The following is a 25,370-nucleotide window of genomic DNA, read 5'->3' on the forward strand; positions in this document are numbered from 1 at the left end:
TAACTTGGTCGATTGAATTGAAATTAGGGCATCAAAATCCAATCATCCCCATATGGAAACAGAGACTGATACTTCTTTCTATAGTCCAGTCCTTCCATCACTCTCTATCTCGATCATCGAAACAAACTATTATCGCTTCAAACCTGTTGAAGCATTCATTGTTTGCTTTCACTTCATCAAAAATATTTTCTTCTCTGAGCTTGGGATGATTCTAAGTCATAGGTTGAGTTATTCATTAAACAACTACTTTATTGGGCAATCAAACAGGGGCTTACCTATTGGACATCCACATAAATGCAACAAACGCAGTTTAGTTCTCACACCATGGCATGGCAGCCACATTGAAGAAGGTTAGGGTTCTAAAATACGGTGATGAGCTGCAAACGAGCGCCTAGGTGCACCCAAGTTCTCTGACTCCACCCACTATATTGACAAGAAAAGGCACAACTATAACGACAAGCTACGACATCCCACGGGCAATTGACAAAGATTATTCAGTTAAGACAATTATTGTTCTAAGTACTGTGTTGAAGAGTCTCACAAAGAATGTCCTCTTTCAGAACATATAGTTCTGTAGAATTGTATGATTATGAACTGTGTATTTGTAGTCTCTCTACTAGGGTAAGCTAGGAAATTCTGATAATTGTCCATTGTAAATGAAGGTCAGTTATGAATTGTATGCTTGAGCCATGCATATTTATGAATTGGCTCTACCGAAACTAATCAAGCACACCAACTTCGGGTCCAAGTTTTGTTCCTCAGTCTTCTAACCTCTTTCCAATTCCCCCATTGTATAAACAATGGTTGAAGTAACATAATCGATTAAATAAAGAGCGTGACGGACTTCTGCACAAATATTCTATCTAAAAGAAAATATTTGATCAGATTCCTATAAACCCAAACGTTATTGAAGGCAAGGGGGCTAAATGATATGATGAAAAATATGAACTAGCAATGTTCAAGAATCTAAAGGCGAATACTGATAACGATCATAACTTCATTAAGGAGTGGAAAATCGTGATATGTCAATGTAAGTAGTTTCCATAAATCTCTTGACTTCGATCAATTATTTAAAGAATGTCTATCAAGCTCGCTAAAGTTCTTCAAAATAAGAAGTAAATGCCATGAATATGTGGATAAACTGCTAAGCCACAGACATGATGCCTGCCAGAAAATTCATTCTATCCCGAACTACTTCAAACTTCAGTGTATAAATGATAACAAAAATATCAGATGAACTAAATTTCAGTTGCGCAAATATAATAATAGGTCCTTAAGAACACTTATGTCCGCAATCTTAACAAATTCAAAGTAAATGAGCATTAAAGTTATAAATCGAAAGCACCTCAGAACCCTAGCTTGGTGCGACGCCAGTGCCTGCGCTTTGCGTTGTATCTGAAAAACAATCGACAGTAGAACGCCAGAATGTAAGACTCAAAATCAGATCACAGACTTGAAAAAATGGCGATTCAAATGGCGTAGGCTTAACACCTGATAGTATTGTCGGTTCTCAGACGGATCCAGTGCGGGATAGGCCTGTTCTGCCTCATCTTCTTCGCGAGCTTCTTCTTGATTCTGAAAGTCTTGTGAGACGGCTGCGAATTGAAAGAGATGAGAAAATCGAATCACAAACTCTCGCAGTTTCAATCATCAAATGGAGAAGGACGAACAGCAATAGATTAACGGAAACAAGAAGTTCAGACTTCAGAGAGTTGAATAACAATACGTACCATCTTCGAGTCCTGTGTTCCGCGGCGAACTTGGAAGCAGACGGCGGTCTAACGAAAACCCTATCAGTATCGAACAAGTTTTTATATGCTCCACCGAAAAGGACAAGCGAGATATGCCCGCGGGCAGCCCAACCGAGATTCTAACCTCGTAAATGGGCTTGCAGTTGAGCCCAAACTTTTCCCACTCTTACAAGTTAATTGGGCCAACATTTGAAACTCATGGCCCACAAGGTAGAGCCAAACCCATCAGTTATTATTTTTATTTTTATTTTTATTTTTTTTAGAAATATTGATTGAATTAAATGATTTATCCTTATGTTAAGTGTGTGTCAATATATATACACACATGAACAATGTTAGTCACATCACGCTTGAAAGATACCGTAATACCCCAAGCCCACCGCAAGTAGATATTGTTCACTTTGACCCATTACGTATGGTCGTCAGCCTCACGATTTTAAAACGCGTCTATTAGGGAAAGGTTTTTACACCCTTATAAGAACGGTTTCATTCCCTTCTCCAACCGATGTGAGATCTTACAATCCACTCCCTTTGGGGCTAGCATCCTTGCTGGCGACTCTGTTATCATTTGTAATAGCTCAAGCGTACTGCTAAAAAATATTGTCTATTTTGGCCCGTATGGCCGACAACCTTAAATATTGTCCGTTTTAAAACATGTCTCCTAGGTAGAGACTTTCATACTCTTATAAGAAGAACTTTGTTTTTCTCTGCAACTGATGTGAGATCTCACATATACGTTCGACGTGTTTAGTAGCATTAACATTGTGCATAGCTCCATATAGTAAGACTGGCTTACTAATTATGAATTTACTTCCTATTTGATTTCGTAACGTTGGAAATGTTTTTGTCAAAACACTCAAAATATTAAACTAAATTGAACTTGTGTACTGCATTTGAGTTTAGTTAAAAGGGTAAGAACGTTTCAAAGCCGATATAGAAATACAGTTATAACGACACTGTTTGGTGAAAAATAACCCAAAACAAGCTCAATACGAAATATTTGATCAACGGCCTAAATTATTAGACTCCAATGAAGATAATCTTCTCGTGATTGAATATTCCCACAAACATGTAGTGACACAAAAAAATATTTTTATAATCTCAAACACGACGCTCAAAATCACATGAAACGTGTTAAATAATACCCCCCAAAAAAACTTTATATCAAAATCTAATCAAATATATATATATTTGGTACAAGTTCAAGACATGTGAACAGATTTTTTTGGTCTTTTTTTAGTGAGTTTTGAAACTTGAACTTACCTATTTCAGCAAAGCCAAAACGCCCAACAACCAACTGGCTGTGGCTATTGGACAAGGCCAAAAAAGAAGAGTTGATTGATTTTTAAACACACTCGTGAGACCCACTTGATATCAAATTGCTTGCCAGAAAGGCTTCACAAAAATGGCTCCGCGATTGCCGTTTTGTCAGCAACGACCAAATATAAAACCACCCATTGTGTTCTCTGCCCACAACTATCAATTTTGTGCTCTGTTTTTCATTGAGGCATTTTCACAAACACCTTGTGAGCAACAAAAGTTCCACCATGGCCAGACCTCAAAGGCAATATCGTGGCGTAAGACAAAGGCATTGGGGCTCTTGGGTCTCTGAAATTCGTCATCCTTCGTTGTCGGTCTCTCGTTTTTTACCTTGATTTTGGTGTTTTTTTAAGCCAATGTAATGAAATTTAAGGCACTGTTTTTACAGGAAGACGAGGATTTGGCTTGGAACATTTGAAACGGCGGAGGATGCAGCTAGGGCTTATGATGAAGCGGCGAGATTAATGTGTGGACCAAACGCAAGAACGAATTTCCCGTACAATCCAAACACGATTCAGTCGTCGAATTCCAAGATCTTGTCGGCCAATTTGACTGCGAAATTGCATAAATGTTATATGGCTTCTTCGCAGATTAGTAACCAGGAGTTTAAAAGAGAACTTCCGCCGCCGTTTGTGGCGGCGTCTTATGCCGATGCGGCGAGATCGATGGTGGAGGAGAATCGACCAACGGCGGCCGAGGCGGCGGAGCAAGAGGAACTGAAATTGTTGGAAGATGATCACATTGAGCAAATGATTGAGGAGCTTCTTTATTATGGATCCATGGAGTTTTGTTTGTGAGACGATTTTTTTGAGGTTTATAACGTGTTAGCCGCCATGGATTCCATATATAAAATTTTAATTCTCTTTTTTTTTTTAAATATATTTCTTAATTTTGTCCAAAAATATCTATTTTCATTATGTTTTTTTTATTATTATTATTTTTACTTTTATAAAATATGCATTTCAATTATTAAACTTTTTTAAATTATTATTCTAATTTTTTTTCTTTGTTGTAGCTTTATTATTTATTTTTCCATGAGTTTACAATCATTAAGAATTTTAATATAAAATCAACACGACATTAATCATTAATGTGATTATTATGAGTAAAAGTTTTTATTTTATTGTGATATTAAATAATATATGCTAGAGAGCCGATGAAAACTTTTAAATTTATCTAAATAATTAATATTTTATTTATTGAGTAGACTGATATTGAATTCATCTGTACATTTATATTATAAATAAATTATCAATTCCAACCAAAATATTATAATTTATCCCAAAAAAATGGATATTTGAATTCTTACCAAGTGTTCTATTTTATTTCTTACTTTTATTTATTAATTATTCAACTTTAATTTTCATTATGCTATATTTGCAAGAAAAATAAAATTAAAATAATGTCGGCCCATTATCTCTAGAATCAGCAACATAATCGGCCCAGCCCAACTATCGAGATATATATATATATATATATATATATATATATTTTATTTTTTTTTAATTTTAAGTTTCAAACTTAATTTACCTATTTATTTGAGATCGATCGTTCCTTCATAGCTTAAGTAAACGCCAAAGAAGCTATAAGTGACGTATTATTCTAGAAAGTCTAGAGTTCGAACTTTGTATTGAGATCTACGAGTAAAGAAAAGATCTAGAGTAGACTGTTTTTTATGGGTTGTAGTTCTCTCGAAAGCTATGGGAGGATTGAAAATATTATAGCCAGATTGAGATTGACCCTCGTGAAAAAAATAGAAATGATATTAACTGAAATGCCGGACTAAGTACAACTTGCAATGTATGTCCTATTGATTGCATTTATTAATGGTTTGAATTCAACTACATACATGGCCTAGATTTCCATATATATATATATATATATATATATATATATATATATATATATATATATATTTATTTATTTATTTTTTATTATTATTATTTTTTAATATAAGTTCTAAATTTTGTTGCAGGGTTTAAGATTAAATTATAATATACAAAATCACAATAATTCAATTAAAATTATTAAAAGACAATGGTCGTGTGTCACGTGGTCAAGGATTCATTTCCAAATCTCTGCAATTTCCACTTCTTCACTTTCCCCACCAATGTCCGCCGTCTTCTCTTCCTGCTTCCGCCCCTCCGACAGTCGTCGCCGCCGCCGCTAATTTCCAGCTCCTCGAATCTGACCACCTGCATTTACCGCACCAATTCCGCGTCTACTGGGACTTACGGCGAGCTCGTTTCTCCGCCTCACCGGAACCCCACTCCGGATTCTTCATCGCCGTCGTAGTCGACGGCGACACGATTCTTCTCGTCGGCGACATGATCAAAGAAGCCTACGCCAAGACCAGAACGGCGAAGCTTCATAACTCACAAACACTAATCCTGAAAAGGGAACACGTGATTGCGCACAATATCTACACCACGCAGGCGAAAATCGGCGGCAAAATCCGAGAAATCGAAATCGAGGGCGAATTAGGGCTGTCGTTTAGCGTCGACGGGAAATGTGTTCTGCAAATCAAGCGGCTGAACTGGAAATTCAGAGGAAACGAAAGAATCGAAGTGGCCGGAGTTCCGGTGGAGGTGTATTGGGATGTGTACAATTGGGTTTTCGATTTGGAGAAAGAAAACAGAGGAAATGCAGTGTTCATGTTCAGATTCGAAGAGGGAGATGAACAGAGGAACAGACAGCAGATTGGAAGGAGTTGGTTTACTTTTGGGCATGCTTTGTTTGGTTTGCTCTTCTTCGGACACATTTGGCATGGTGCTAGAACCTTGTTCAGAGATGTCTTTGTTGAGATTGACCCAGATTTAGACGCTCAAATAGAATTTGGGGCATTCCAAAAACTTGGAGATAATTGGTCGGTTCTGTTTCGGTATCAATGTCGTCGATCGGATCATCCACCAGATCCAGTTCATCAGTCATGGAATGGACTACCGGTGAAGACAGAGATCAAATCGGAGCTTGGGTGGATTTTTTCTTTTAAGCTATAAATAAGGACGAGCTACGTAGCCTAACAATTATAATTCCTATTTTTTCTTCCATTTCTTATAATTTTCTAGAGAGTCGCTAGAGTTAACCTTTTATCTAATAAATTTTCTTCCATTTCTTATAATTTTCTATTATTTTATTTCTATTTGTAGAGAGCCGTTAGAGTGAACCTTTTATCTAATAAATGCATTCCTTCCAAAAGTCTAGGTTTGTATCCAAAAGTCTATTTGTAATTATGCATCCGACCTCTCCGACCTCATCCAGAAAGAAATCTCTCCCAACTTCCTCCACACCCATTTATGTTTATTTTTAAATAAACTAAAAAATTAGTTTGACAACTATTCTGCCGGCCGGCCACCCAAAACCAACCTAGAAAATTGTTATTCATGGGTAATAACCTTAAACTTTAATTAAAATATTTGAGAAAATTACGGGTATGGATGGTTTCAAGTCAAATTATATATATAAATTACCACAATTACGACTCTTAATATAATATAATCATATATTAATTAAAGCATTAATTTTCTCTTACCTAATGTACCGTTAGGTTTGAATGGCCACAATTACAGCTCAGTTGAAATAACCAACTGCCAAATCAACTAATTATCACATGAGTTTTACCACCAAAAAAATAAATAAATATATATATATATTTCGTTTATAAACCAATTATATATACATATATTTACTATAATAACTATTTTTATTTATTCTATAATAAAACATATATTAAAATTGAGCATAATCTTAATTTAACATTTAAAAATAAATAAATAATAATTTATAAAATAAAATTTTAACTTTTATTACAAATAAAAATTTAAAAACTAGTTCATGTTTATTCTTTCATAAAAATTATTTAAATTGATCGACCCAATTCATCTCTCGAACACGGACAACCTAGACCCAATTCAACTCACGAACACTCATGGACACTGACAACCTAGACCCAATTCAACTCATGAACACTCACGAACACTGACAACCTACAATCAAACATGGTCCATAAGGAAACGTCTTCGAATCAAAATACCCATTTCCATTAAACTCTTCTTCTTCTTCCAACTTCTAAATCAAAAGCCCTTTTGTAATTCAACAATATATTATCACACAATCAAATCACAACACATACACAACGCCATTATGAACACAAATTTCCTTTCCTTTTTTTTGTTTGTTTGTTTTAGATTAGTAGAAGCAGAAGACCAACAGAGAGGCAAAATGATGAGAACCATGCTATTTTGCCTGTCTTCTGTTGTTGATTATACTCTTAAAATGCCCTATAATAAGAAACACTTACTGTTACAGCTTCAGAGTCAGAGGTGCCGGTGTCGAAGAATTTATCACCGTCGACGATGCTGGGAGGCATCGTTTCTGTCTATTTACTTTGACGGTTGTAGTCGAAGGTTTCGAAGGGTTAGTAGAAGATGAGGCATTATTGCACCCATTTGACTGGATTTTCAGTTTCTTCTTTATACCTTCGTTGAACTTCTCTCCCGATCTTACTTGCCGAACTTTCGATTCGTTCAAACTCGCTGGAAGAACACAGTTGCAGAAAAGACCTGGAAATACAAAAACATATCGAACCAATGTCACCAATTGTTGTAAGTTTCAATCTCAGTACAAGGAACAACATGAAACGCTCGTAACGTTATCACTTCGTAAATTATTGGATCGAGCTCATGAGCTATGCCATACTCTAAATTATGCAGGAGAAGCCAAGATTTTCATAAGATCAGGCATAGAATCACCATGGTTATGTTATGATCGGCGGTTTGTTTGTGAACTAGCTATTGTCCTCGATGAAACATTAACTACAAGCAGGATGCTAGGCGATCAAAATTTAAGCATAAGAATCGATCTTACCGAGTCGAGCAAGTCGGTTGACCCAGCTAGGGATTGGTTTTCCGACCAACTTTACACATGCATCGTTGCAAAAGTGGTTGCAATTTTTTGTTATGAGATGATAAGTGTTCCCAGAGTACTCTTCAGCTAGTTTCTCCATGAACGAGCGGACATCTTTCGGACCGAGATTCGTTCTTCCGATGCAAATCGATTTCCTAAATGTAAAACCAGGACATTGCCTTGGTTCTACCTCAAATATCCCTGAAGTTGCATGGTCATGAGCTCCAAATGCATATTCAACTCCATGAACTGCAAAAAGATCCATCCCAGTTCAGAGTTTTTAATTTTGAACAGCTTGTTCTTGATAGAATAAATTAAACAATCAAACTCCATTGAAAACATTGACTGTTCAAATCATCAAAAAAAACTCTGAAAAGGTCGATCACAAATGAAACTGATTATGGAAATATGAAGAAACTATGAGTTTTTCCAAACATCAATTCATCAATATCTCAGCCAATTCAATCTATAGCCATTACAGAACGATATTTCCTCAAACTAAACAGTAAACTCACAACCAAAACCAAAAGAATCTTACAGAACCGTCATAAAACCTCGCTATGTTCCTCAAATTTCTCAAGAATCGCGAATTTCATCTAAAAACAGAGCGAGTTAAACCTCAGATCTGAAGGAAAACGCAATGAAGAATCAAGAAAAATGAAAAAAACAGTTCAGAAATCCCTCAGTCTAAACGAAAAAACGTCTGAAAGAAACCAAAAATCCTCATCGTTGCCGTTCAACAACAACATACCAAAAAGTGAAGAAGAAGAAGAAGAAGAAGAAAAACGCCATAAATTGTCTAACCTTGAACACCGGAATGGTAAACCCCTAGACCGAACCAATACGCGTAGCCATTGATCGGCGTTAGATCATAAACATTCAAATAAACCGGCACCGTTCCACTCTTCTTCTTCTTCGACATCAAGGCCATTTTACGCAACATTTCCACCATACTCACCGCTTCTTTACTCCGCCTCCTCCTCTAAGTCTCTGAAATCAAAATCACACAAAACCGTAAGATTCAAACCAGAGGAATTTAGTTAAAGAGAATCAAAATTAAGAAACCGTAAAGGAAAAAATTAGGAGGAAAATTATTCGTTACCAACAAAAAAACAGAACGAACTGGAAAATCAATCGTCAGTAAATCCAGAGAATAACAGGGTTCATCCTTTGGGCTTCGGGACGAAGAATTATCGAGCAACGGGCCTCAGATTTATCGGCAGCCGAAACAATTCTCTCACGCCGATCTTTTCGTCATCCTCGTTCTTCTCCAAATTTTTTTCCCCTTTTTTTTAAAACACATTTAATTTATTTTTTATTTATTTATGAGAATTTAGATTATTTTGTGGAGGACGGACAGATGGCCCCCAACTCATCCAGAACTGAATCCTAAACTCTCAATTTCACCTCTCAATTAATAGAAAAACTAATTATTAATTATCCATTTCCTTTAAATTTTCTAAATTTATTGTTTTTGTTGATTTTTTTTTAATTATAAATTTATATATTTGCAAAAAAGAAAAAAAAAAGTTGTTAATTATTGAAATAATTACCATAATTACTGCTTTATGATTATTATTCTTTTGTCCTTACATATCAATTTTTTTTTTTTAATTTTCACTTCACTTTCTCGAAATCTGGTGAGAGGTCGTAAAATTGGCACTAGACAACGTTGAAATAATGCGTAATAATTTGCTGATCGAGTGCTCTTGCATCGAAGATGAACGGAATCGAGCGATTTACTGAAGCTTCGAGATGTAAAAGTGCTCTTATGAGAGAGTGTTACACTCAAGAGAGAAACACCCACACGAGCAGACAACACGAGGTTTGTAATAGTCAACGTTGAAGGAGCACGTAATAATTCGCTAATGAAGTGCTCTTGCATTGAAGATGAATGGAATCAAGTGATTTATTGAAACTACGAGATGTAAAAATGCACTGATAAGAGAGCGTTACGCTCAAGAGAGAAACACCCACATGAACAGACAACACGAGGTTTGTAATAGTCAACGTTGAAGGAGCACGTAATAATTCGCTAATGAAGTGCTCTTGGGTCGATGATGAACGGAATCAAACAAATTACTAAAACTACGAGATGTAAAAATGCACTGATAAGAGAGCGTTATGCTCAAGAGAGAAACACTCACACGAACAGACAACACGAGGTTTGCAATAGCCATTATTGAAGGAGCACGTAATAATTCGCTAATGAAGTACTCTTATGTCGAAGATGAACGAAACCAAGTGATTTATTGAAGCCACGAGATGTAAAAGTGCACTAATAAGAGAGCGTTACGCTCAAGAGAGAAACACCCACACGAACAGTGATAGACGAAGCAGAAGCGAGAATGTNAAAAAAAAAAAAAAAAAAAAAAAACTCTTTAATCCCTATCCACTAAGAGTGAGTCAAGGTCCAAGATCAGGTCGAAAAGACGTTATCGATGGACAATAATTGAATATTCCTATACTGCCCTTTATTTATCGAATTTATATATTCTTTTTATTATTAGCGTCTATTGGAATAAAAATTTGGTGACGGGAATAAAGTGAATGAAGATATTTTAAGTGGAATAGATAGAGCTACAGAAAATTGCACACTTTTTCTTACCCATTCTACGGAACAAAGTTTTTATTTTTTATTATATGATATATTTGAAATATATATATATATTATAACTTTTATAGAGCTGTCTTCTTGTTTTATTTATAAAAAATATTCATTTTGTCCCCTAGCATACGCGTTTTAATACTGTGACGCCAACAACGATACATAAAAAACTAAAATGGACAACATTTGTTACTTGTTAGTGGTGGACTTTAACTATTATAAATGATATCAGAGCCCGACATCAGGTAGTGTGCCAGCGTGGACGTTGGGTCGGGTGTAAACTCAATGAGAACAGAGCCAGACACCAAGCGTGTGCGAGCGAGGATGTTCGGTTGGTTGTGGAAACCCAGTGAGGACGCTGGCCCTAAAGAATGGGTTGTGAGATCCCACATTGGATAACCTCTTCCTAGCGTACTATCGATGTTCTTATCTGAATCTTTAGTTCATCTTTATATTTTTATCGTCTTTTCAATGATGTATGAAATTGTCAATCCATCTTTCGTGTCAATATCCAACATTTTCCAGTGCACTAACGTGCATGTGTGAATGTGTCGGGATTGTGAAGTTAAATTAAATGAGAACACGACATGTCACGTGGCACGAAATTTTTCTATGGCCATGCACCCATTTTCATACTTGATCTTCATGCTTGGTTGTTGGGTAGCATGCTCTATTCATCTCCTCACACTTGAAAATTTTCACACCAACAAAATTCCCCTTTTTCAATCCTTATTTGTCTCACTTATCCATCCCCTCATTATTATTACTATTATTATTATTATAAACATTGTAAATAAATAAATAACCACTTATTGGAATAATAGGGTATTGGGCTGCACATTGCTAATATGGGCCGGGCCAAATTCAGGCTCCAAATGTCAAAAGGCCCAAATTCGGTTTTGGGCCTTATGGCCGAAATAAAAGCCCAATTTTGAAAAGCATCCAAAATACAAAAGCCGTCTGATTAATAGGCACATGAGAGAAAAGCATCTTTAATACTTTCCCGTTATTTCGTACGGCTCTTATAGCGTGACAAGGCTATTTTGGGAAGACAGATAATGTATGAATCATATTTCAAATTTCTTTCTATTTAAAATTTTAATATAAATTAATTTTAAAATTATTATCTAATCTATATATAAATTTTATTTCTTTTTACCTATTTAAATTTCTAGATTTTATGTGTGTATATATATATTATTTATTTTTAATTTTTTTTTTGTCAATTAATTACGATGGAGAAATATTAGCATTAAATTTATGAGAACCTACTTTGAAACAAGTAAGCGATGGATCATCTGGTGGGCCATCAGCGACATGTCTACGTGGTCCATCGAAATTTGATGGACAAAGAACAAAATGAATGACTACTATAGAGATTCTTGTGAACTTCATAACGAATTTTGTGATAAGCGCATATCACCCCGTAATTACAAACCCTAATTCGGGGGTCATAGTCTTAACTTTTGTGAAGGAGGTATCTCCCAAGTTTTTAAAAGGTATCTTGAAGTAAGAAGATATAGAAGATTAGACAAAGATACTAGTCTCACAAACATAAAACTCGGTTAACTTTTAGCTTTATATTATGTATTTCTCAATTTTTATTTAAAAAATAAAATCAAAATTTTGTAATCTTATTTCCAGTTTGAAGTTTAGTCCGTATTTTACTGATTTTAAAATTTATTGTCTTATGTATTTATATAAAGAAAAATAAAATAAAATAAAAGCTTGTTTTATATCACATTGCTTTAAGTATTTTTTCTAAGACATTATTTTAAATTACAATTTTAATTACAAAGACTAAATTTAATTTATTTATCCAATGCGAAATTGATCTCTTAATTTTCTCTGCTTAACTCAAGCGGTGGAAGCCACCGCGATTTTAAACAATCGCCCATTGCTTCTGCAGTTCATCGATCAGGTCCGGCAGCTGTTTCTCCGGCAAGATCACCGTTACCGTCCGGTCACCGCCGGGTGTACCGTCGCAACGTGGCGGCCCTGGAAGCACCAAGACGACGCCGTTTTCACCGACTCCCCCAATTTCATAATTCACATGAACTGGCCTCTGTCCTTCCAATTCCAAGCCGTAGAGATTCGCTTCTTCCAAATCAACGAACGTCAATCTTGCGCCGTACGCTATGAAGTCAGATTCCTCCCTTTCTTTCTCCACCAATTCCTTGATTTCTTCTCCCTCGTCAATTTTCTTCTTCACAATCAGCTCCGCCAACGCACCTTCCTCAGCTCCGGCGACCGGAAAATCGGCCTCGACGGCGCTCATCACCATTCCATTCCTCGGAATCTGACCCTCTCTATCAGGGAATTTAGTCGAATAGATCGATATCGTCTTCGAATCCGAGTCCTCAAGACGTATTTTCGACAGACATTTCCAGAAAATCGCAGCAATAGCTTCAAAACTCGAGTAGTTCGCCGACCGATTTCGGTCGACGACGCTCAATATTCGTACCAGTTGCTCTTCCGTGATTCGAAACGACCGATTCGCCATTTTGCAGTCGTTTGAAGCGATCCAAAGGTCTCCAGTCGAGTCCAGCCGCTTGACCGGCGATGTAGATCGTCCAGTTGAGCCGGACGGCCGAATGAGGTCCGCCGCAGTCGCCGGCAGTGGGCGGAGTCGTTCGACCGGGCGGTTTTTCATGACGTGACCCCATGCGTTGATGAAGTTGGAGGCGGAGAAAATATCGCCGAGGACGTGAGCCCAACTGAGGCCGACGGAGAGTCCGCCGCACCTGAACCGAGTCAGCTGCACGCAGCCGAAATGGTTTTTAAATTTTTTTATTTTATAATAAAAAACTACATTTAAATATTTATTTATTTATTAAAAAATTATCAATTAGATTATTTATTATTTTCATTAATAGTATTTTTCTTTTGTTTAACGGAGGTTGGACGGATGAGTCATTCCGTCAACTATTAATATTTTAATAATTTATTTTATTCTTTTAAAGTCCATTTATATCACGTGAGATTTCAACAACTCTAAATGATCGGTTGAGAAATTGCGCCAACCTCAGAATATTAATAATAATAAAAATACTAAATAATAAATAAGTCAATGGCAAATATTTCATGGTTCATATAGTTCATATAGTTCACATTCATAATTAATCGTTCTATTTCCAAATTTATCTTATTAATTAAAATAACTTAAATATAATTAACTCTATAATACCTTTTGTCATCAAGCAATGGATTAAGTATGTGTACTTTTATTATTTAGTTAATTATTTTTTTGTGATATTTAATTCAGTTTTCAGAATTTTTTTATTCTTACCATCAAAAAACATTTAATAACCTTTCATTATTTTTCTTTAATAACCTTTTCTTTTTAATTAGATTATTTTTAGNGCTATAGAAATTTGATAGATCGTGTAGCTAAGGCTGACTGATAATCTTCTTATTTCTTTCTTTCTTTCTTTTTTTATTTTTTTATTTTTTTATTTGTCAAGGCAGTTACGGAAACCAACAGACAAGACGGACGCACCTGGATGAACACGAGAGGGGAGAATCCAAGATCTGGCCCGATCGCACGACTGTAAACCAAATCTCCATGGCGGTGCGAAATCTTGTCGTCATCGATCGAAAGCCACTCGTCGATCGTTTTTTCGCACTCCACTTCAACGATTCTCACTCCGCTATCATTACACTTGATAAACGGCCGATCGCGATCTTCGATCCTCCTCCGAATCCTCCCCGAAACGACATAGTATATCTCCAGCAACGGAAACATAGGCTTCTTTAGGTCATAAATCGTCAAATTTCTCACCTCTTCGCTCGGCCTGAAGAAATAAACGCCGCGAATGTAATGAAGTTTCATCGCAAGATCGATCGCCGAAAGTTCATGGACCTTATTCTCGCCGGTCGCCTTCGCCGGAACCACGGACGACAATTTCACTTCGGAAATTAGGTCGTTTCCGCTGCCGTCCATGAATCTCGCCGCCTGACAAAGAATAGAGAGAAATCGGAACTTTCGAGCGGTTTTCTGATGAAATTGTGCGTAGAAGTGAGAGAAGTTTGGAGGAGGAGGAGTTGAATTTATGGAAGACTGGAGAATGGCAGAGGCTTTTGTTGTGGTGAAGAAGATTCGCACGCATCCTTGCAGTTGGGAGAAGCCATTAATGAGAGCTTTTAATATGAACAAAGCAATTTGAAATGGATAGGGAAACTATTAAATGGAAAGATGAGGAAGTTTATTGATTGAAAACACGGCTTGCCTAGAGACGCATATCCGTTTTTAAAGTTTAAATTACACTTTCGTAAAGAAAACAGCGGAATTCAAACCTACCATTGCCTTTACACTAGAAAAATCATAAAGAAAAGAAAAAGAAAAAAAAAACTTATTTATTTATTTATTTAAAATATAATAATATTAATTAAAATTTGAGAGTTTATATATATTTTTTTAAATAAAGTATTGTCCGGGTTATTTTTTAAATTTTAAAAATTTACAAATATTTTGGAGATAAATTACAAATTTTTATTTATATTTTTATTAATTTAGCTAGTTAATAATTTTTTTAAAAAGCTAAATTAATAAATAAAAACTTTGTACTTCGCGTATATATATATATATATATATATATATATATATATATATAAAATATAAACTAAGAGACATTGATCATACAATATATTTTAATGAATATGCGAAGAAAATGCGGTTGAAATTATCAAAAGATATTTCAATTCATGCCACGTTGAAGAATAGTGAAGTTTTATTGTTATAATTTTTTAGTGGATTACAATTTAGAGTAATTCAGAGTTATTGTATTTTCATTAATGTATTTTAAGACATTTTATTTACTCTACGTTACATTTTACATCATTAATTATAATTAATCTTAAAGTATGAATGTTACAACTCTTGGAATGACTTCTTTCCTTTTGAGGCTATATAGAGCCACGTATGTTGTATTTGTAACTAGACTTGGAAAATATAATAAAATGAGCATTTGTGCTCTCCTTCAGCTAATGACTAAGTTTATTTGCAATTTTATGTAGTTTAGGTTGCATGTAAAATCATTCAAGCTCAGCATGATCAATCTTGCTTGTGGAGTGATTCGAACTTCAAACAAGTGTTCTTACGTTGAAATATTTGATCAATAAGAATCCTTCAAATTATACATGATCGATCTTGTTTGTGGAGTCATTCAAATCTCAAACAATGTTCTTACCTTGAGATATTCCATAAACAAGGTAATCTAAATCTTACTCCTCTTGCAGTGATTTCCACATATTAATATATCTTATTATATTCTTACTCATAGTTTTGAATGAAAACCGTTAATATTTATTTAAAAAATATCATTAACTTTAAGCCAAAAGTAGGAGTATTTTTTTTATCGAATGCTATGATCTTATTATACCGCGGTAAGAATTGAATGTTATGATCATTAAATCAATTTTAAAATGTACTTTAAAATATATATAAAAATATAGAATAAAATATTTAATAATAAAAAAAAGATAATAAAATATTTATAGCTTCAGTTTTCCATTAAATAGAAAAAAGGGAAAAGGCACGAGCTCAACGGTTTATAAACTTTTTTCCAGGCAATACTCTTAAAAAAACATTTTTTTTATAGTAATTATATTATATTTTAATATTTTGTAATTAAAAATATATTTATTGCTTATAAATTAAATTAATAGTGAATAAAAAAATAAAAAATAAAAAATAAAAATATATAAATGAAACCGACACAAATATACAATGATATAGTCAAGAGAGGTTAAGAAGTAGGTCACCTTTCGTAATTGTGCCTGTTGGAAAGTGGACGAAATTAAGGGCATTCAAGATGAGATAAGTACATAATTTTAAATTCAAATATAATAATAATAATAATAAAAAATTGTTGTATTTTATTTATTTTTTAAATAATATTATTTCAAAATTTATAATTTTGTTTTTAATTTGTTGTCATTAAAATGGTTAACAATGGACAATGACTTTAAACAACGTGACAATAACTAGAATAATTGTCAATATTAATTATGAATAAACGATGTTTAGTCACCAATTTTGTTGGTCTAACGATCTAATAAATTTATATTTCAATAATAATTTTAAAACGTTTATTTAATGTTAAGGTAAAAAGAAGTATTTTGGTGACATAATTATATTTTACAATATAGAGCAAAAAGTGATAATATTTTTAAAATAAAATAAAAATATACTCATTTTTGTACTTCATATTATAAATATTTTTTAAATTTCAAAATTTCAACAATATTTTTAAACTTCTTAAAAACGATTCATAAATATTAAAAAGTAGATTTCAACTTAATTATCAATTCTTTTTACTAATATTCTTTTTTTAAAAAAAATAATCAATCTTAAAAATACTATTAATTTTGGTTTTAAAATTTTTTTAAAATATTTAATAGTATTAATACAAATTTAAAATTTTAAAAATATTTTTTAAGGAAAATTCAAACTTTTTTTTTGTTAACAATTTTCCTCCAAAATTAACTATAAAAATATATTTTAAGAGTTTATTATTGAAATTTTTTAAAGTTCATTCGTATTTTTTAAAATATATATATATATATATATATATATATATATATTTATTATTATTATTTTTTAATTAATATAACCTAAAATAGAGACAGGATAAATTTGGTGTCCTAACGAATGGGGCGTTAATGGATGGATGGAATTGGTTTCCTAAATAGATACGTGTTTGAGACGATTTAATATCCCTTTTTCTTAATTTTTATTAAATAAAATAAATTATTTTATTTTGTAAATACTGATTTTATTGCTAGTTTATTTAATGTACACGTGGAGACGGTAGCTTGTAAAAAATAAATGTTGAAAAGTATGGACTTTTATAAACCAAATTATTGGACCTATGATTTTATGACACTTCTTACTAAAAGGATGAAAGTTATATAATTATTGTTTGGAGTAGAGGAGGCCATACAATAAAGTGCATCTATTTCACTAAAATAAATTTGATTTAATTTAATTTAATTTAATTTACTTATTTTCGTAGATCGGAATGAAGGAAGAGTAGAGATAGATTAGGGCTCACGAAAATTATACTTTTCTATCTTTACCTACTCCGCTCTACTTTATATTTATTTATTTATTTAAGTGGATAAGTAATATTGAAATTTGAGTTTTTTTACGAATTAAATTAAACACTATAAATATTATGAAATAAATATTTTTTTTTATATGAAAAATATATTACGAATTGAGAGAGAAATTCTGGTAAAGCATCGTGATTCTGTAAAAATAAATGAAGAATTTTGCAGAAATATAAATAAAAATAAAAATAGGAGGCGGGATCAAGAAAGCTTCCTTGTTTTCACCTTGGCTCGTGGACATCTCTAATGATATGAACCAAGAGACATCAATCATACAATATGCTTTAATGAATATGCGAAGAAAATATTGTTGAAGTTATCCAGAGATATTTCAATTCATGCCACATTGAAAAAAATGAAGTTTCGTGAAAGAAGTATGTTTGTTTTTCTTTAGCCAATGGCTAAGTTTGTTTGCAATTCTATATGTAGTTTAGGTTGCATGTAGAATCATTCAAGCTCGACATGATCAATTTTGCTTGTGGAGTGATTCGAATATCAAGCACGTGTTATTGCCTTGAGATATTTGATCAACAAGAATCATTTAAGTTAGACATGATCGATCTTACTTGTGGAGTGATTCAAATCTCAAACAATGTTGTTGCCTTAAAATATTCAATCAACAAAGTAATCCGAATCTTACTCCATTTGGAGTGGTTTCCATATATCATATAATGTTGGATAATTTAAATATACAACTTTTTATTAAAGGAGTTATAATACGTTTATTTTTTATTATTGAAATCAATTATTTATATTAAGTATTTAAATATTTATTATGCTTAAAAAAATTATACCCTTTAAATTTATTATACTACAAAGAAGAACAAAGTTTTAAATATTACGAAAAATAACGGTTTTATCGTTATTTTTCTATATTTTATTATTTTATTTTATTTTTATTATTTGTTTTTGACGGTGTGAAAATATAGACCTATACCTTTTATAAAAAATGATATAACTCGAACTAGTCGAGGGTAGGGGTGTACATCCAATCCGGCATCCCGGACCAATCCAACCAGAATTATAGGCGTCGGGTTAGGTTGGGTTGGATTAGTAGTTCGGGTTGAGTTGGGTCGTTTTAAAAATACATTTACACGCTCCGAGCCGTTTAATGGGCTGGGATAAATTGAAGTAGTTACGGCCCATTAGTTTATGTTGGGCCGAATTGTTAGTGGGCCATGGCGCGGACCAACTCGTCCATTCAATCTCCTGCTCTCCCGGGTTTGGACTCGAATACGAAAACGAAGCTTCATATAAAATGTATCGCTCTCTCTCTCTCTCTCGATTGTCGCTTGATGTTACATCTTCATCTCCTTCAGAGGCGCTAATTTCGATCCTTCCGAAGAACACTGCACTGCACCGAAAATGCACGGACGGCCGCGCAAGCCTCAGAAACCGGAGGAAGAAGAGGCTTCGGCGGCGGAAGCCGCCAAGCTTCGTCCTCTGCAATCTCAATTGCTCGAAAATCACCACCAAAAGAAGTATAAAATTTGACTTGCTTATCTCTGTTTCGTGTTTCAGTAACGGTTTAGGTGTTTCTGTGATTTGATTTTTGGATTGATCGTTGCAGCTATGATAAGGAAGCCCTAGAGGTTAGTGCTAAGGTGCTGGAAATGAATCCGGATCTGTATACGGCTTGGAACTATAGGAAACTTGCGGTCGAACACTACCTGAAGGAATCTCCATCAGATACCGAGTCGATCAAAGAGATCCTCGACGAGGAACTCAGAGTAGTAAGTTGTCATTTGTCGTCGCTGGATTTGAAGCTCTTTGTTCAATTCTCGACTAGGCTTTTGCTTTTAGTTAATCGGTCTGAGGACGTCGTTTCGTTAATGCGTTTGGTTGGCTCAACGCTGTTGTTGATTGTTAGTACGAACTACTGATTAGGTTCCGTCAATTCATCTAATGTAGGCTGAAAGTGCACTGCGTCAGAACGTCAAGTCGTACGGCGCGTGGTATCATCGAAAATGGATCTTGAGCAAGGGGCATTCATCCACCGATCTTGAGTTGCGTCTTCTTGGAAAATTTCAAAAGCTCGACGCTAGGAATTTTCATGCATGGAACTACAGAAGGTTAACATCTACTTGCATTCTCCTTGTCCAATCCTTCGAGGCCGATAGCCGCTGTTTACATGACCATTTTGGATGTATTAGTTCATATATTTCTTTGTCCGTTTACCAGATTTGTGGCAGAGTTAACAAACATACCCGAGGAGAAAGAGTTGAAGTATACAACAGATATGATAGACACAAATTTCAGCAATTATTCCGCATGGCATAATCGCAGGTATAGCCTACGTAATCCTCAGTTGAAAAGTTAATCTGTAAAAGATTTAGGACCAGTTGTGCTGGCTCATCCTGCTCTGCTTGTTCATAAAATTCAACTATCCAAGGAAGATATTACCGGTGTTTCCATTTTTTAGCGGTAATTCAGATTTACACATTACAATTCTCAACTGATTTAACGTTTGTCTTAATTCTATTAGCCATCTGATGAACGTGGCAAGGATATTATTGTGTTATGTAAACGTTAAGGCCACATAAAACTCACCTCGAATCTTCTATAAGCCATTTTATTTGGAAAACTAGTGCATATAAAATTACATTTTATGGAATTTTCTAGACTTTCACTCTTCTTCTCAGTGTTCTTTCTGTCGAAAGTTTTAGTTATCTTCAACTGTGTCGTAAGTATAAATTCGTTGATATCACTTCCACCTTGTAGTGCGCTTCTTGCTAAACTGCTGAACAAAAAGGCTGAAGGTTATTTCCCAGCGGAAAAGGTGTTAAGTGAGGAGTATGAGCTCGTGCACCAAGCTATTTTCACTGATCCAGATGATCAAAGTGGTTGGTTTTATCATCTTTGGCTTCTGGACCAAACGATAAAATCAAATGCTCCAAGTCTTGTTTCCTCTTGGCCACCTCATAGTTACAGAGTGGCGTTATCAAGAAATAGAAGTCTGGATGATCAAACCCTATCTCCATCTAGAAGCTTCCATTCTGATTCAGAAACGTTGGCTCTCATTCTTTACTTTGATCAGCCTGTTCAAGGTGTCGACTCATCTTCAGTGAGTGTTAAATCTACAGCTAATTTAAGAGGAGATCTTATTTGGAAACCACTCTCAAAATGTAGCCATGATGCTGCCAAAGCTTGGGTTAGTCATCTTAGTTTTCCTCAAGGAGAGATGAATTCTTCTGAATCTTACTCTGTGGTAGTCAGTCTTGGAAATTCTCAGAAAATAACATCAGCAAGTGGTTTTCATCATGTGAAACCAACTTGTTTTTCTTTTGAAGTGTCTGTGCATTTAGGAGAAACACCTATTGAAGATTGTGGTAATGAAGGGATCTGGTGGAAGGATGAAAACTTTACTAGTTGCAGCATTAGTCCTCAAACTTTACCATTTGCTTCTTCCGATAATCTAACCATTGAGAATAATTATGCACCTTCTAGTTCTGAATGGTGTGCTGAGATTATAAGCAATGAAATAGCTCTTTTCCGAGAATTATTATCCGAGACCGACTGGTATGCTCACTGCTCACTCCAGTTCTTTTGCATGTTTTATTATTTTATACTGTTTATAAATCACATCTTTCTCATTTTAATTTTCCGCTTCTTTGTAGTAAAATTGGTAAGCTCACTCTTGCAAGATTTCTGATGGCTCATGTTGCAACATCTCCACATGCCAATAAAATGGCCCAACTTGAGGAAGTGCTTGAACTTTACCAGGACCTGATGAAGTTGGACCCGACACATTTTCATTACTACAAGGATGAACACAGCTTAGTTTTATTGCAGAAGGTGATTAACGATTTCTTGTTATCAACTAACGGAAGTTTATACTTCTTTTATCCTTGATGATGATGTCCCTTATGCCACCAGGGACTAGAATCTGTAACTTCACACTTGTTTTATGTTTCCCTTTGTGACATTAAATTATTTATCCTCGGAATCTTTGCCTTGTTCCATGTGCTTAAATGAGAATTTTACTACTGTCGTATGTTCGACAGGAAGAGTGACTAATACTTTGGTTTCTTGGCAGGTGACATCGACTATGGAGTCTTTGTTTAGACACTGCTATTGCTACAAAGACCAGACCTCACCGTATTTAGGCACTACTACCTGTGTAAGGCTCAATAATTTATCAATTTCACGGATTGGATCTGTTGAAAGATTACTGTGGGTTCAAGTGCTGGACCTCAGCCATAACGAACTCCGTTCAACTGAAGGTATACTTTTCTACTTGGCTTATACGATAAGCGGAACTAATTGTTGTTGCACTTTCCTGCGTTATCTATGGTCACTATATGCCATTAAATTTATTGAAAAATTTATTCGTGTGATCTGATTGGCAAACCATGCTAAGTTCGTGGTTAACCATCCAAGTTGGTCTAAATATTAGTACGGTTGGTTCATGCAATCTGACTTGGACTCTCACAGATATTGAATGGTTTTCAAATTTAGAAGTTGAAACAAAAATCTAGTTGCATGTTGTGGGTTTGATTAATTATTTGGGGATACAGTTATGTTGATATGATTGAGAAATTTGATCTTGATATTGCAACATATTAAATTTCTACTTTTTTTTTTTTTTTATGTCATATGACCCTTGGACAGGATTGGAGGCCTTGCAGCTTCTCTCTTGCTTGAGTTTGAGCAACAATAAAATCGGTAGTTTTACCGCGTTGGAGTCTCTAAGAACGTTGAAGTCCTTGAAAGTTTTGGATGTCTCGTGCAACGAGATAGGTTCGCATTCTATCGACACCACAAGATATCTCTTCTCATCTCCCCTGTCTCACTCCGAAGAAAAAGAAAATGATCTGAGCAGTGATAAAATGGTAACTGATAGCCCCGACCTGGCAAGTTACTGGGAAGCTTATTTTCTATTCAAAGATCTGAACTTGACTCAATTAGATATTGAAGGAAACATGATATCCAGTGAGAGGTTTAAGGCATTTCTGGTTAAGGTTCTTCCCAAACTCCACTGGCTTGATGGCAAACAAGTACAATAGATGAATTTAGTTTATCTGCATCCGATTCTCTCCGCTTTGATAGTTCATCTTCCGAATGTATAAACGTCTGCTACGAACTATCCTTGATCCTCAAGGTACCAACCATGGGCAAAGCATCATCTTGTTTCCAACACAACCGAGGATCCGCCATTACATCCAACAAGCATTCAAATCATTTGTTACATCCAACACCATTCAAATTATTCTATGATTCTGGTGACCGTGCGACGATTTGGATTTGAATTTACTGATGGATGACACATCTCCGAGAGCTCGAACGGATATATAACTTAATGGGAATGGGAGGTCTGGCGATGACATGGAAATGAATTTGGTACTCGCTACTTTGAATTTTGCTTCAAACTCCATTATCATCCTTGTTTCACTTGCTCATTTATACATCATGGTGTGTCAGTGTGTCAAATGGCTGTGGTCTAGTTCTAAGTCATACCATACAAGTTTCTTCATTATGTATTTGGAGAACCGTTTCTTGTTATGCCAAAATTTTGAAGAATCCTAATTCAATAATTTATAATATGTTGAGATATATGTAGCCATGCAGGCACGATTTGGTTGAGTTGAAAGAAACAAGATCACCAACGGAGGATAGACTCGATCGAAGATTTCGAAAGGAATACAAGTAAGTGCTTTTTTGATCAGAATTTACCTTCTATTATCTAAACCTCTCTTCCGTTGTTGGTTAACGTTTTGCTTTTTTTTTTCTTTTTTTTTTTTATAGTTATAATCTTATTTGATTTTAGATTTAAAATTTTCTAAAATTGGAGGGTCAGAAATGACATCATACTCATGAACTTCAATTGAATTAAACACACTTGGTTGAAAAGTAGGTTCATGAACTGATCCCTTCAAAACATATTTTTAATTGCTTGAAATTACTTTTTGTGAAATAAAATTTGAATTATGATTAATTTTTGATGAAGGAATGTTTCGAAATAATTTTATAAACGTATTTTTCCAGAACATATTTTCAATTATTTGAAATCACTTTTCATGAAATAAAATTTAAATTTTATGTTCATTCTGATTAAAAAAAATGTATGGAAATGATTTTAAAAACAATTTTTAAGAACATATTTTGAATTATTTGTAATTACTTTTGATGAAATAAAAGTTAAATTTTATTTAATAAAGTTATATTTAAAATCATTAATTTTTATTAAAAAATGTCTCGAAATAATTTTAAAAACATTTTTTCTTTTTTATTATTTGAAATTACTTTTTATGAAATAAAATTATATTTTAAAGTATAAAATCATTAATTTTGATTAGAGGAATGTTTCGAAATAATTTTAAAAACAAACATTTTTTCTTTTTAATTATTTGAAATTACTTTTTATAAAATAAAACTATATTTAAAAGTACAAAATCATTAATTTTAAAAACATTTTATCTTTTTAATTATTTGAAATTACTTTTTATAAAATAAAACTATATTTAAAAGTACAAAATCATTAATTTTGATTAAAAGAATGTTTCGAAATGATTTTAAGAATGTTTTTTCTTTTTAATTATTTGAAATTACTTTTTATGAAATAAAATTATATTTGAAAGTATAAAATCATTAATTTTGAGTAAAGAAATGTTTCGAAAAAACATATATTTAGTTATTTGAAAATTCAAATCTTATTTTTGAAAGAGTAAAATCTGTTTCGGAATAATTTTAAACGAATTAAAAATAACCCGTTTTAAAAAATAGATGTCTCTGACTGCCTTCAGATTCCAGCTTTTCTAAAGTCGCCCCGTCTCCCTACCTCGAAGATTTCAAACCTCTTTTCATCCCCATCCCCAAAATTAATTAAAGGCGGAAACATGTTTCATTCTTCTGTCTTTGAGAAGTGAATGTTCAATACTTCATTTTTAGAAACAATAAACCGACACAAAATCTTATACATTTATTCTTGGTGTCCTACCCATGTTGAAATCGTACCATTATTCCCCCCGTGTAATTGAAACGATCAAGTAATTAAATTTAAAAGAAAATTCCCGAGAAGGAAACTTCTTTCCCTAATTTTACTATTTTGAAATTAAACTCAAGTCACCTCTCCACCTATTTAATTCATTTGCATAACTCACCAATAAAATACACATTCTGTTCTTTCTTTTAAATGTGAACTAATTTGGAACGGAAACACGCTTATAAAGTAAGATAAATGATATTATTATTTAAGAACTTCGGATTCAAAAGATATAAATACCACGAAGATTATGGTGTGCACGGAAATTATGCAAAAGTTCAAGAAAAGAACAGTACTACGCCACAAAATGAGATTCTGTAAATCAAAGAATAGAAGTTCATGATGAAAAACAATACACCACAAAATAAGATTCAATCCCTGTGGAGAACTTGTCGTGAGAGAGTCATCTAGCACAAGTTCAACCACCAAGCAACAAGAAAAACGCATAGATGGCTCATATGATGTCAAAGCTAGAAAAATTCTAGTGCTTACTATGGAGAAACCTATAGTTTTCTTTTCAACATTCAAACCCTAAAACAATCAAATGAAACACTCTAGAAAAAATAACATCTACTGGGATAAAGCGTGGAAAGTATGCGTTTCCCTCCGATGGTATTGTGAAAATTCCCATCGAAGGGAATGCATGCACTTGATAATTTAAATCAGGGCTAACCAACTAGACGAACTTACT

At 33.9% G+C, this 25,370-nt stretch overlaps 5 protein-coding genes across 5 annotated transcripts; 2 read left to right on the forward strand and 3 right to left on the reverse strand.

Moving 5' to 3' along the window:
- Positions 1–1,133: 1,133 nt before the first annotated feature.
- On the reverse strand, positions 1,134–1,820 carry LOC111789274 (60S ribosomal protein L39). Its single transcript, XM_023669991.1, has 3 exons — positions 1,731–1,820; positions 1,492–1,595; positions 1,134–1,395 (listed from the first exon to the last, which is right to left on the reverse strand). The coding sequence occupies exons 1-3, from the start codon at positions 1,731–1,733 to the stop codon at positions 1,347–1,349; spliced, it is 156 nt and encodes a 51-aa protein (XP_023525759.1). The 5' UTR covers positions 1,734–1,820; the 3' UTR covers positions 1,134–1,346.
- Positions 1,821–3,251: 1,431 nt separating this feature from the next.
- LOC111789273 (ethylene-responsive transcription factor ERF003-like) lies at positions 3,252–3,899 on the forward strand. Its single transcript, XM_023669990.1, has 2 exons — positions 3,252–3,381; positions 3,460–3,899. The coding sequence occupies exons 1-2, from the start codon at positions 3,299–3,301 to the stop codon at positions 3,866–3,868; spliced, it is 492 nt and encodes a 163-aa protein (XP_023525758.1). The 5' UTR covers positions 3,252–3,298; the 3' UTR covers positions 3,869–3,899.
- Positions 3,900–7,093: 3,194 nt separating this feature from the next.
- Positions 7,094–9,275, reverse strand: LOC111789271 (deSI-like protein At4g17486). Its single transcript, XM_023669989.1, has 4 exons — positions 9,079–9,275; positions 8,781–8,966; positions 7,938–8,225; positions 7,094–7,633 (listed from the first exon to the last, which is right to left on the reverse strand). The coding sequence occupies exons 2-4, from the start codon at positions 8,926–8,928 to the stop codon at positions 7,374–7,376; spliced, it is 696 nt and encodes a 231-aa protein (XP_023525757.1). The 5' UTR covers positions 8,929–8,966; positions 9,079–9,275; the 3' UTR covers positions 7,094–7,373.
- Positions 9,276–12,300: 3,025 nt separating this feature from the next.
- On the reverse strand, positions 12,301–14,771 carry LOC111787605 (protein ECERIFERUM 2-like). The gene is made up of 2 exons (XM_023667620.1): positions 14,084–14,771; positions 12,301–13,342 (listed from the first exon to the last, which is right to left on the reverse strand). The coding sequence occupies exons 1-2, from the start codon at positions 14,525–14,527 to the stop codon at positions 12,467–12,469; spliced, it is 1,320 nt and encodes a 439-aa protein (XP_023523388.1). The 5' UTR covers positions 14,528–14,771; the 3' UTR covers positions 12,301–12,466.
- Positions 14,772–18,968: 4,197 nt separating this feature from the next.
- LOC111789003 (geranylgeranyl transferase type-2 subunit alpha 1) lies at positions 18,969–23,256 on the forward strand. Its single transcript, XM_023669614.1, has 8 exons — positions 18,969–19,178; positions 19,268–19,430; positions 19,609–19,769; positions 19,879–19,983; positions 20,419–21,216; positions 21,315–21,492; positions 21,734–21,920; positions 22,309–23,256. The coding sequence occupies exons 1-8, from the start codon at positions 19,063–19,065 to the stop codon at positions 22,701–22,703; spliced, it is 2,103 nt and encodes a 700-aa protein (XP_023525382.1). The 5' UTR covers positions 18,969–19,062; the 3' UTR covers positions 22,704–23,256.
- Positions 23,257–25,370: the final 2,114 nt, after the last annotated feature.

This window comes from Cucurbita pepo, chromosome LG02 (assembly GCF_002806865.2).
Source record: "Cucurbita pepo subsp. pepo cultivar mu-cu-16 chromosome LG02, ASM280686v2, whole genome shotgun sequence".
NCBI lineage: Eukaryota > Viridiplantae > Streptophyta > Magnoliopsida > Cucurbitales > Cucurbitaceae > Cucurbita > Cucurbita pepo.

Excerpts from the sequence above, each read along its gene's own strand:
- LOC111789274 (XM_023669991.1), bottom strand. Across the intron at positions 1,396-1,491 it reads AGAACCGACAATACTATCAG|ATACAACGCAAAGCGCAGGC; the intron begins GTGTTAAGCCTA and ends ATTGTTTTTCAG.
- LOC111789273 (XM_023669990.1), top strand. The coding sequence starts at position 3,299 with ATGGCCAGACCTCAAAGGCAATATCGTGGCGTAAGACAAAGGCATTGG. Across the intron at positions 3,382-3,459 it reads GAAATTCGTCATCCTTCGTT|GAAGACGAGGATTTGGCTTG; the intron begins GTCGGTCTCTCG and ends CTGTTTTTACAG.
- LOC111789271 (XM_023669989.1), bottom strand. The coding sequence starts at position 8,928 with ATGGTGGAAATGTTGCGTAAAATGGCCTTGATGTCGAAGAAGAAGAAG. Across the intron at positions 8,226-8,780 it reads TTACCATTCCGGTGTTCAAG|TTCATGGAGTTGAATATGCA; the intron begins GTTAGACAATTT and ends ATCTTTTTGCAG. Across the intron at positions 7,634-7,937 it reads CAACCGACTTGCTCGACTCG|GTCTTTTCTGCAACTGTGTT; the intron begins GTAAGATCGATT and ends TTGTATTTCCAG.
- LOC111787605 (XM_023667620.1), bottom strand. The coding sequence starts at position 14,527 with ATGGACGGCAGCGGAAACGACCTAATTTCCGAAGTGAAATTGTCGTCC. Across the intron at positions 13,343-14,083 it reads CCCCTCTCGTGTTCATCCAG|CTGACTCGGTTCAGGTGCGG; the intron begins GTGCGTCCGTCT and ends GGCTGCGTGCAG.
- LOC111789003 (XM_023669614.1), top strand. The coding sequence starts at position 19,063 with ATGCACGGACGGCCGCGCAAGCCTCAGAAACCGGAGGAAGAAGAGGCT. Across the intron at positions 21,217-21,314 it reads TTATTATCCGAGACCGACTG|TAAAATTGGTAAGCTCACTC; the intron begins GTATGCTCACTG and ends GCTTCTTTGTAG. Across the intron at positions 21,493-21,733 it reads GCTTAGTTTTATTGCAGAAG|GTGACATCGACTATGGAGTC; the intron begins GTGATTAACGAT and ends GTTTCTTGGCAG.